The sequence below is a fragment of the Alosa alosa genome, chromosome 3 (assembly GCF_017589495.1).
Source record: "Alosa alosa isolate M-15738 ecotype Scorff River chromosome 3, AALO_Geno_1.1, whole genome shotgun sequence".
Classification (NCBI taxonomy): Eukaryota; Metazoa; Chordata; class Actinopteri; order Clupeiformes; family Clupeidae; genus Alosa; species Alosa alosa.
Window position 1 is genome coordinate 2,078,903 of NC_063191.1, and position 12,666 is coordinate 2,091,568.

At 39.6% G+C, this 12,666-nt stretch overlaps 1 protein-coding gene across 2 annotated transcripts in view; it reads right to left on the minus strand.

Moving 5' to 3' along the window:
• Positions 1-387: 387 nt before the first annotated feature.
• LOC125291849 (rhamnose-binding lectin-like) overlaps positions 388-12,666 on the minus strand; it is a 30,641-nt gene continuing 18,362 nt past the window's right edge. For both annotated transcript variants that reach the window (XM_048238771.1, XM_048238770.1), the window contains 8 exons: positions 12,426-12,561; positions 11,141-11,247; positions 7,745-7,789; positions 5,292-5,430; positions 4,391-4,500; positions 3,930-3,974; positions 2,381-2,516; positions 388-1,407 (listed from right to left, as the gene is read on the minus strand). In XM_048238771.1, coding sequence (XP_048094728.1) covers positions 1,281-1,407; positions 2,381-2,516; positions 3,930-3,974; positions 4,391-4,500; positions 5,292-5,430; positions 7,745-7,789; positions 11,141-11,247; positions 12,426-12,561 — 845 coding nt within the window. In that variant the 3' untranslated portion in view covers positions 388-1,280. The remainder of the gene's footprint in view (positions 1,408-2,380; positions 2,517-3,929; positions 3,975-4,390; positions 4,501-5,291; positions 5,431-7,744; positions 7,790-11,140; positions 11,248-12,425; positions 12,562-12,666) is intronic.

Below are 12,666 nucleotides of genomic sequence, written 5' to 3' on the forward strand. Positions count from 1 at the left end.
GTGGCAGCAATACGCTTCCGTATATATGTGTTTTTTATAACTTTTATTACTAGGGATGAGTCGCGATCTTTGAAAATTCGAATAGTCAAACTGCGTGTGAACTTCGATCTTGAAATATCTTTTTTGAATATAGTTATTATCGCGCAGTTCCAATGGGCTACATAATTCACGCCGAGCCAACTGTCACTTCCCTGTCGCTGACATGAGTGAAACCTGAGTGAAACCCCCCTAGGCTATTGCCCGATCTAGGCTACCTGCGTTGTGTAGGCTACATAGCAAACAAACAACAAAAGAAAAGCATTGTCATGACCTTGTGACTGTTAACTCTGCAGCTTTGTGTGTGATTGATTACAGGATATAACTGAATGCTTTATTACATGTTTTTTTGTGGTTGATTACAGGATTTTTGGGTCCGGGGTTTGCCAAGGCCTCAACCGGAAAGATGTTTCAAGTTGAACTACAAACCACAAGTGCCTCCATCACCAGTAAGAATAAGTATGAATAAGTTGAATTCCAAATTCCAAATAAACATTGCCACCCAGCAGGTTTGATCAGTCTATCTGATTCATAAGAGAACGTCTGATTCTGCATGATGTAAAGCAGCTCGTGTTATAAAGCTGAACATTGAAAACAAAAAACGTAATGGTCCTACATAAATCAAACAGAATGTTTATAAATCAAACTGAATTCATTACAAATCAAACAGAATGTACTACAAATCAAACAGAATATATTACAAATCAAACTGAATTCATTACAAATCAAACAGAATGTTTACAAATCAAACTGAATTAATTACAAATCAAACTAAATTAATTACAAATCAAACAGAATGTTTACAAATCAAACTGAATTTATTACAAATCAAGCTGAATGTTTATGAATCAAATGTTATTGTATTAGTACTATGTTGACTACTGACAGCATTCATCCACCCAACCCAACAGGTTTAGATCAGGGTATTTGCTTGGTAAGAGAACAGTATTACTGGATTGCCATGATAATTGGTACATTGGCGTTGAGGAACCACTGTGAGCAGATTTGTTCTGGAGCAGGTTTAGGGAGAGCTGGGAGCTGTAATCTGGAGCAGGTTTAGGGAGAGCTGTAATCTGGAGCAGGTTTAGGGAGAGCTGTAATCTTGCAGCTGTAATAATCTGGAGCAGGTTTAGGGAGAGCTGGGAGCTGTGATCTGGAGCAGGTTTAGGGAGAGCTGTAATCTTGCAGCTGTAATAATCTGGAGCAGGTTTAGGGAGAGCTGGGAGCTGTAATCTGGAGCAGGTTTAGGGAGAGCTGGGAGCCTTGCAGCTGTAGGACAAATCCAGGTACTTATAGGTGTCTTCACAGTTACGGGGGGTAAAGAAGGTGGAGCTTGATGCTGTGACCTTACATGTAGGTTTTCCATCACACCTGCATTGGCAACAACAGAAGAGACAAATACTGATTATAAATTAACATATATTAACAACATTATAACAGTATATCAACATTATAACAACATTATATCAACATTATAACAACATTATATCATAAACGTAATACACTGCTGGCTGTTTTACTTTTGTTCATCTGAACCAGTTTCTCATAGGACGGATCAGCTAGTTAATGCTATAGAATTCTGAACTGGTTACTCGGGACCTATCTTGGTGGTTCACTTAACATGCAGATGGTCACCAGTTACTGAAAGAAAAAACATCCCATTACAGTATATTTGTATCCCATTACGGTATATTGGTATCTTATTACATTATATTTGCATCCCATTATATTATATTTGCATCCCATTACAGTATGCATCCCATTACAGTATATTTGTGTCCCATTACAGTATATTTGCATATATTTACATCCCATTACATGATATTTGCATTCTATTATATATATATTTGCATCCTATTACATTATATTTGCATCGCATTACATTATGCGCTTATAGCTGGCACATTTATCCAGAGTGGCTTAAAGTGACTTCCTGGAGCAACTAACTGCCCTGCTCAGGGGCAAAATGCAGCAACTAACTGCCCTGCTCAGGGGCAAAATGGAGCAACTAACTGCCCTGTTCAGGGGCAAAATAGAGCAACTACTGTAACTGCCCTGCTCTGGGGCAAAATGGAGTAACTAACTGCCTTGCTCAGGGACAAAATGTACCAACTACTGTAACTGCCATGCTCAGGGGCAAAATGTAGCAACTAACTGCCTTGCTCAGGGGTAAAAAGTCTGGGATCAAACTCACAACCTTCCAGGTGATGCATTTGGAATCCCAGATCCCAACCAAACCACAAGACCAACAGCTAATACTTGGACTAAAACCTGCACTAGATTAGCAGGCTATCTTACATGTACTTGAGTTCAGGTCTAAAACTAGATTAGCAGGCTAGCTTACATGTCCTGGAGTTTGGGTCGGGTTCTGGAGGTCCTGCAGTTAGTGTTGCTGACCGCTTCAACAGGCTGTCCAGCAGAGCAGATGTCTCTGTTTGTGCGCCCATAGTTAGCAGTGTGGATGGATATCACATTTGGTCCTGAGAGAGCAGGACAGGAAGCACATCAGAGGACAAAAAAAGACCAAACATGACCAAATGTGATGTGTTTGGGAAAACATCTAAAGTGCTGTATGTTTTGAAATAGTTAAGACCAAACATGACCAAAAGTAATGTGTTTGGGAAAACATCTAAAGTGCTGTATATTTTGAAATAGTTAAGACCAAACATCACCAAAAGTAATGTGTTTGGGAACCCATCTAAAGTGCTGTATGTTTTGACCAAAAGTAATGTGTTTGGGAACCCATCTAAAGTGTTGTATGTTCTGAAATAGTTGACTGAAATAATAAGCTTTTTGGAATGTTTGTGGGTTAATGTATGCAGCAATGTGTGTGTGTGTGTATGTGCAATACGGTCAGAAGTAATGTGTGTAGTATGTGTATGAAATATGTTCTGAAGTAATGTGTGTGTATGATGCTATGTAGAGTAATGTGTGTATGAAGTAATGTGTGTGATGCTGTGTGTAGTAGTAATGTGTGTATGATGCTGTGTGTAGTAATGTGTATGATGCTGTGTAGTAGTAATGTGTGTGATGCTGTATAGAGTAATGTGTGTATGATGCTGTGTAGTATGTGTGTGATGCTGTGTGTAGTAATGTGTGTGATGCTGTGTGTAGTAATGTCTGTGATGCTGTGTGTAGTAATGTATGTATGATGCTGTGTGTAGTAATATGTGTCTGATGTTGTGTGTAGTAATGTGTGTGTGATGCTGTGTGTAGTAATGTGTGTGTGATGCTGTGTGGAGTAATGTGTGTGTGTGATGCTGTGTGTAGTAATGTGTGTGATGCTATGTGTGTGTAGTAATGTGTGTGATGCTGTGTGTAGTAATGTGTGTGATGCTGTATAGAGTAATGTGTGTGTGATGCTGTGTGTAGTAATGTGTGTGTGATGCTGTGTGGAGTAATGTGTGTGTGATGCTGTGTGGAGTAGTGTGTGTGATGCTGTGTGGAGTAATATGTGTGATGCTGTGTGGAGTAATGTGTGTGATGCTGTGTGGAGTAATGTGTGTGTGATGCTGTGTGTGAGCAATGTGTGTGTGATGCTGTGTGTAGTAATGTGTGTGTGATGCTGTGTGTAGTAATGTGTGTGTGATGCTGTGTGGAGTAATGTGTGTATGATGCTGTGTGGAGTAATGTGTGTATGATGCTGTGTGGAGTAATGTGTATGATGCTGTGTGGAGTAAATGTGTATGATGCTGTGTGGAGTAATGTGTATGATGCTGTGTGTAGTAATGTGTATGATGCTGTGTGTAGTAATGTGTGTGTGATGCTGTGTGTAGTAATGTGTGTATGATGCTGTGTGGAGTAATGTGTATGATGCTGTGTGTAGTAATGTGTATGATGCTGTGTGAGGTTGTGTAAAAGAGACACAGAGCCCTGAGGGTAATGCTACTCACCACAGTCCAGAATGGTGCTGTTACCCTCACATGTCTGGCTGGATACTGTGGAGACAAACAGCAGTTACTGATGTTGGCAGTTATAGATGTGGGTAGTTATGGATGTGGGCAGTTATGGATGTGGCCGGTTATGGATATGGGCAGTTACTGATGTGGGCAGTTAAAGATTTGAGCAGTTAAATATTTGATCAGTGTAATGACAATCTAGGCTTGCTCTTCTGTTGAGGGATGCACTGGTGAGAATCTAGGCTTGTTCTTTTCAGCTTTATTCATGTTTGGGAAGTGGTGGTGACCCACAGTTATACTTGACCACTGTCTGAAGCCAACTTCACCTTTGCAAGGATGCTGGAAACTCATTAATCCTGCTGACTGCAGTTACTTACTAGGAGTGATAGACAAGCCTGCTGGCTGCAGCTACTTATTAGCAGTGATAGACAAGCCTGCTGGCTGCAGTTACTTACTAGGGGGAACGCAGCTGTAGGTAACGTCCAGGTATTTGTGGGTACCAGGGCACGGGTTGGAGAAGATGCTGTTGGACACTGTAATTGTGCACCGTACCTCCCCTTCACAACTACAGAGAAAATATAGATTTGGGGCAACATATTAACCCCATAGTTTATATTATTGATGGTTACACACAAGTACCCCAGAGTTTAGTCATTGATGGCTATGAAGCACATTACTCCATAGTCCCCATAGTTTCATGGTGGACCAAACTATTTCAGCCTATTTATCCGTTTAAGCCATATTGACATTCCTTCCTCTTTTAAAATATTTTAACATTAACATTAACATTAACGTTAACATTAAATTTGTCCCTCCATTTCAGGAACGAGACGTGGACAGATATTTTGTGCATTTTGAGCGTGTGGCAATGTCTTTGAATTAGCCTACAGTAGGTCTGTTTGAGCATGTCTTTGGATTGGTCTATTTGGACTGTTCTCCTCCAGTGTGTGCTGGTTAGTTATCCCATTCTGGTTAAAATACTTAACACAGAATAGTTTACAGCATAAAAATCTCATTAAATATAAATTAACAAATGTAGCATCTTCATTCTCAAAGTGATTCAGATTGATGAATTTAGTTTGTGTTATGGGGGAGTATGCACCTCCCCATAGAGGAGCCAACCCAGGTCCATCCACCGTAGTTTCACAATATCCTATGGGAAATGCTGGTAGACATTAAAGGCTATTAAGCACATTACTCATAGTTTAGTCATTGATACCAGCATATTATGTAATTACTGATCGTATGCTACACTGATCATTGTCTGGGAACAGACACTATGTTGGGTGATTAGCAGTTGGTTTCCTATGATCACTGGAACATACTGTAAGCCCCCATATTAATGTAGGAACACACCTGTTTCTGACAACAGAGAGGGCGTTTGGTGAATAACAGGTGGTGTTGGAGATCCGATGCGCCGGATGTTCTTGAGAACAGATTGTCACGTCTGTACGCCCATAATTGGCCTCGTGAATCTTGATAAAATGGTTGGAACCTGCGTGAGAGGAAAAAGCACAATTATGCATATTACCGTATTTTCCGGACTATAAATTGCACTTTTTTTTTCATAGTTTGGCTGGTCCTGCGACTCAGGTGCAACATATATATATTTATATATATGGTTTTTTCCTCTCAATGACACATTTTTTGACTGCTGAGACTTATAGTCCGGAAAATACGGTAATTAACACCACACAGGAGCTAGTCACAAATACATAGACGACCTGTTGATATACAGGTGGGTCTCAAAAATTAGAATATCATGAACAAGTAACCCCCCAAATTTATTTCAAAAAGTGGATATTTTACATATTCTATATTCATAAAGTGAAATATTGCAAGCCATCGTTAATTTAAATCTTGATGATTACGGCTTACAACTCATACTAATAATCAACTCAAGGCCTTATACCTTTTCTTAAAATAGTTAAATATATAGATATATAGACATTGCACTATCACCATGACACTCATTCACACAGAGCACCTTACCTTACCTTACTATGCACAGAGAATCACAGGCTCAGTCCCTGCCTCAGTCATTGCAAGCGCCTCTGATTGATTAATCACCACTATGTGGATACTATTTTTTAGTATTGATTTAGATTAAGTGTTAGTTAGTATAATTTGTATTTTAGTATATTTAGCATATTCTTTATCTTCTACTGTCCTTATTGCTTAGTTGTGTTTTTATATTATATACTTTAATTACTCTTTCTGCTGTTAAAGAATGTTTTTGTGTTGTCTGTATGCTGCTGAGACCTTGAATTTCCCCTGGGGATCAACAAAGTATCTATCTATCTATCTATCTATCTATCTGAAAACCAAAAATCAGTTTCTCAAAATATTAGAATAAAAATATTATTATACAGAAATGTTGAGCCTTTAATCTCTTAGTCAGGTTCAGTAGACGCAACCACAATCATGGAAAAGACGGCTGACTTGATAGTTGACCAGAAGACACTCATTGACAACCTCCACAAGGAGGGTGAGCCGCCACATTGCTGAAAGGGCAGGGAGATCAGATCTATCAAAGCATATTCATGGAAAGTTGACTGGAAGGGAAAACTGTCCCATACACAAAAAATATATATTTTAAATATATTTTATATAATATATTTTGAAATATATGTAAATATTAAAAATTGGCCCAAAAATATATTTTTGACACTTAAAATATATTTAAATATTTGTTTTCTTCTGTATGTCCATACAGGCCCATAAACTACACAAATATATTGTAAATATATTTTCACTATATTTTCATTTTTTAAAACATACTTCAATATATTATTTTTTTCTGTATGGGGTAGGAAAAGGTGTGCAAGGATGACCGTAGCCTTGAGAGAATCGTCATGCAAAGCCGATTCAAGACCTTGGGGAACTTCACAAGTAGTGGACTGAGGCTGGAGTCTGCATCAAGAGCCACCACACACAGGCGTGTCCAGGAAATGGGCTACAAGTGGCACATGACTAGTGTCAAGCCACTCCTAAGTATATTGATCCCGTGAGGGAAATTTGGTCTCTGCATTTATCCCAATCCGTGAATTAGTGAAACACACTCAGCACACAGTGAACACACACTAATCCTGGTGCAGTGAGCTGCATGCAACAACAGCGGCGCTCGGGGAGCAGTGAGGGGTTAGGTGCCTTGCTCAAGGGCACTTCAGCCGTGCCTACTGGTCGGGGTTCGAACCGGCAACCCCCCTGTCCGAAGCGCTAACCAGTAGGCCACGGCTGCCCCCTCCTGAATCAGAGACCTGGTAAGAGCGTCTTACATTGGCTAAAAAGGGACAGAACTGGACCGTTACTCAGTGGTCCAAACTTCTCTTTTCACACAAAAACTAAATTTGCATTTAATTTGGATATCAGGGTCCAATCAAGGTCCCAAGAGTCTGGAGGAAGAGTGGAGAGGCACAGAATCCAAGTTGCTTGAATTCAGTTTTGATGTTTCTACAGTCAGTGGTGATTTGGGGTATCATGTCATGTGATTAGGCTCGGGTGGTCATTTTCTCTGAAAATATCGCCCCGACATTATGCTGTGGTATGCTGCTATGATGTAAAGATTTAGCTGGGCTACTGATAGATGTCATTGTCTAGCCTACAAAACTGTGTCAAACAATTAAATGCTAGGATCTCACATTTACCAACAGAAGTCTACTCCTCTGACCAAAACTGAGACCAACGGGAACTCGTTGCAGATTGACTGCATAGATGACCTGGCGATACAGGAACTATGTACAGTTTGACCAAATGAATGCCACGGGGATACACGTACCACAGTTTGACCAAATGAATGCCACACGTACCACAATTGATTCTCATTGCGTCTCCTTCACATATCTGGCTTGAATCTGTTAGAAACAGGGGATTTTTAAGACACATACACACACACACATACACACAAGCGCTGGCAACAACACATACATGCTTTATCAATCCCTCATGAGGAAGATAGAATTAACAAACAAGGCAAAAGAAAATCAGGCATTTCACTAGCTAAATACCATAAATACATACTGTACCAAACTCTCATGGTGGATGAGAATAACATACAACCCCAAAACAGAAAAATTTGGGACGTTGTATAAAATGTGAATAAAAACAGAATGTAATAATCTGCAAATCTCTTAAACTCATAATTAATTACAAAAAGGACACAGACAACATATCAAATGTTGAAAATGACAAATTTGACTATTTCATGGAAAATATATGTTAATTTCGACTTTGATACCAGCAACACGTTTCAAAAGAAGTTGGGGCAGGGATAACAAAATGCTGGAGAAGTTGTGTAATGATAAAGAAAACAAAAGGAGGAATATTTCACAACTAATTAGGGTAACTGGCAACATGATTGGGTATGAAAAAGAGCATCCCAAATTTTCATTTTCAACATTTGATATATTTTTGCTGCTAAATATGGGTTTACGAGACTTGTGTATAATCACATTCTGTTTTTATTTACATTTTACACAACGTCCCAACTTTTTCTGTTTTGGGGTTGTAATTTTGTGATAAAAAAATTGTGAGTAACCCAAAGTCCAAAATACAGAATGTGTGTGTGTGTGTGTCTGGGTTGTGCAAAATTCCAGAACTGAATTGAAACTGGCTCTCAAATTCCAATTCAATTCTTGAATTTCCCTTGCATTTCAATTGAGGTAGCAGGAAGCAGAATTGCAATTTTGCACAACCCTGGTGTGTGTGTGTTTGTCTGTTTGATGCCTCCGATGATGTGTTTTGTAACATCCCTAACAAAGCTGTGTCATCTCTGATAATATTTTAATCCTTTCTGTAAAGAAATTTTATTGGCGGATCAAATAGAGAAATCAAATGTGTGTGTGTGTGTGTTCTAGTGTGTGTGTGTGTACACAGACTAAAGTGACATGTAGATCTGCTGACACTTGTGCGGGTGTTTGTTTGCATGTGCATGAAGTTCACATGTTTGTGTGTGTGTGTATGCATTAGTGCATGCCTGATTGTGTGTGTGTGTGTGTGCAGGGGCGCCTTAATACCACCCGAGGCCCCTGGGCTATATGTTTTTTAAGGCCCCCAACCGCAAATATTAATTATGATTAAATGATACCCGGCCCGCGATCTGACCCGACACATAGCGTGCGCTTTTGGTTAATAACGTGCAGTGTAGCCTATCATTATTCATCCTATGTAAAACCTTTACATAAACAGGAACAGAAAGCCCTCGAATCACGTCAGCATGATATCGCTTATCAAAAAGGCTAGCCTACTGCACGAAAACAAGCATTGAACTTTTACAACACTGGCTGTAGGCTAAGTTAAAAGATGGGTACACATATGGACGTTTAAAAACTTTTCAAAAGTGCATGTGTTTGTCGTGTCGGGGGGTTCCCCAGGAGTTTTTTTGAAATTCTGTCTACTCAACACACCAGTTTAACACAGTTTGGGAGGGACAGAAATACTTTTAGCCTACAGAACAAGCTGGCTCATGTGACGTGAACATGGCTACCTTATGCATTATCACTACACAACATGGAGACATATCTCACGTTAACAATGGAGAAAACATAACATAGACTATTATATGTGCGAATGGGTTAGCACAAACTTAGCTGTTGGTGAACGGAGATGCAGATAGTGCTGGGCGGTATGACCAAAAATGTATATCACGGTATTTTTCAAAATTCTTACGGTTTCACGGAATATGACGGTATTATTTTTTTCATGCATAATCAGATGTTCAGCATTTTCTACAGGTTGAGAGAGGAATTGCTGCAGTACATTGACTAAGGATGGTCTATTTTACTGTCATGATGTAGAATAACTCCACACTAGTGGTAATGATGTTTTGCATGGCCCCAGAAAATGATACTGTTTACAAATAGCCACTCATGATTCTAATGAAGAATCTAATCAGAATGCAAAGACAATTGCATTCAAAATACAGAACTTTTACTGTGCAAATTTCACAAACATCTTAAAACCAATACAAAAAGTAGTGCAACTTGCAATAATTATACTTTTTTGAAAATTACAAAATACAATTTAAAACAAAACTTCTCTACTGATATGCTTACTCTGTCAAATAGGCCTATCAGAAACATGCCTTATTGTTATTGTGTGGTTTACATGACGTTAGTGGTAGGCTAACGTTAACTTCATGTGGCCTGCCATGAGCTTCGGTTCGGTTCGCTAGGCAAAACATTAATACAAAAGTTCGTTTTGGTGCACGGATGACAGTCAGGATCATTTCTAACTAGCCAGCTAGTATTGCTCAGTTCCTGCTATTGCTAACGAACGACATCACCTACTAGCCAGCTAGTTACAGCTATTGAACAATCTCAATTGAATTTTCGTGTAAATCCCTTACAATGCAGTATCCCTTAACGTTTTTCCATAACTAAAGAAACAATTTAAGGTATCCTGTGCAACACCCTTAAATAAACCCCTTACCTAAGGAGAAATTAAGCCTTAAAGGTCATACTTAAGGTGTTTTGTGTTTACTATGCCTCGCAGTCGCACCATGCGTGCGTGTGAAAAAAGTCCCTTTATTAAGTCCCTGGTATGGCGGTATATTAAAAATTCATATCATAACGAAAATATACACCAGTATACGGTGTGAATCGGTATACCGCCCAGCACTAGATGCAGATTAATTTCTTTGCGCCACAGCCCATGTTCTGTGTTCACTCCAATGAGACAAGTGAAATACATGTTTTTAAAGCCGTTTCATTTCCAGGCTATTTGCTACGATATTTACCTGCTATGCCTTCTGCTTTCATGGACAGTTACAGGAATCCACGTCATTCGTTTATTGTTGCTTCAATCCTACCCACGTTATCTCCAGACTTTGTATGATAAGTTTGTCAGTCAGTTTCAGCCTCACCTCTAGCTCCTCTACACCCATTGGGATTTATTACGTTTTGTTACATTTTGTTACACTTTAGAATTGGAGAAGACAAAGGGGGCCTCTGCATGGATGTAATTGAGCAGTAGCCTACGATGTGCTCAATTATTTAGGCTAGCTCCAGAGTAGGCTAGCTCCAGAGTAGGCTAATGACCAACGCCGCGAATACGGACATGGCTGTTTATTGTTATTGATTATCATTATTATTAGGAGGCCCCTCATTGGTCGAGGCACCCCTGCATTAAGGCGCCAGTGTGTGTGTGTGTGTGTGTGTGTGTGTGTGTTAGAGAGAGAGAGAGAGAGAGAGTGTGTGTATACTCACTGGAGGTACAACTGTAGGAGATGTTCAGGTACTTGTGGGTACCAGGACACGGGTTGGAGAGCTCTGCGTTTGTAGCCCTCACCTCACATGAGCTCTTCCCCTGGCACCTTCCCAGGTCGGGAGAAGAAGAGAGAGATTAGCTGAGTTAGCTACACACTCTGAACAGTAGCATATTAGAGAGATTAGCATAATCATGATCAGCAATTGAAATGAATGGAGCTCTTCATAGGAGGAGACAGATCAGCAATAATTCCCCCGACTCGGCGGTCATCTTGGTAACACACTCTGGGCAGTTATCAGGCAGCTATGTTCCTATTCAAGTGAATGGAGAGGCATGCAGGAAGGGGCGGGATATGTGTAGACTACTACCATATTGGGTATACGAACTAACCCTTATGCATTTATATGGAGGATTCTTTGAGCACTTTGTGTCCTCATTAGAAAGTCTGTTTAAAGGGGAGTAGAGCTCTATGAGATGGATTCCTAATGCTAATGCTAAACATGGCGGAGTTGTTAACTGAAAGTCCTGTCCTGGAACTTAACGGTGCAGCAGGCCAACACAAAGATTAAAGCTGTAGCCAAGATGACCACCAGGAAGCGAGGTTTCCTATAATGACTATTCATGATGAGGTTTCCTATAATGACTATTCATGATGAGGTTTTCTATAATGACTACTCATGATGAGGTTTCCTGTAATGACTAGATGAGGTTTCCTATAATGACTATTCATGATGAGGTTTCCTATAATAACTACTCATGATGAGGTTTCCTGTAATGACTATTCATGATGAGGTTTCCTATAATGACTATTCATGATGAGATTTCCTATAATGACTAGATGAGGTTTCCTATAATGACTATTCATGATGAGGTTTCCTATAATGACTAGATAAGGTTTCCTATAATGACAACTCATGATGAGGTTTCCTAGTTTCCTATAATGGCTATTCATGATGAGGTTTCCTATCATGACTATTCATGATGGGGGTGTCCTATAATGACTAGATGAGGTTTCATATCATGACTATTCATGATGAGGTTTCCTATCTATAATGACTATTCATGATGAGGTTTCCTATAATGACTATTCATGATGAGGTTTCCTATAATGACTAGATGAGGTTTCCTGTAATGACTATTCATGATGAGGTTTCCTGTAATGACTACTCATGATGAGGTTTCCTGTAATGACTACTCATGATGAGGTTTCCTGTAATGACTATTCATTATGAGGTTTCCTATAATGACTGCTCATGATGTCTGAATACCCTCATGTGTACTCACATTTGCCTCATGTCAGAGAGTGTGTTTGTGGAAAAGCAGCTGGTGTTGTTGACCTGGCTCGGGTTTGTTCCGTCTGCACATGTAGTGCCATCTGTCCGCCCATAGTTGGCCGCTTGTATCTGAATGACCTTTGAACCTGAATCAGTGGAACGCAAATGGTAGTTTAATACTGAGTAAAATTCATGGGGAAAATATATCTTGCAAAGCGTCATCTAAGTCAGTGTTTTTCAACCTTTTTTGT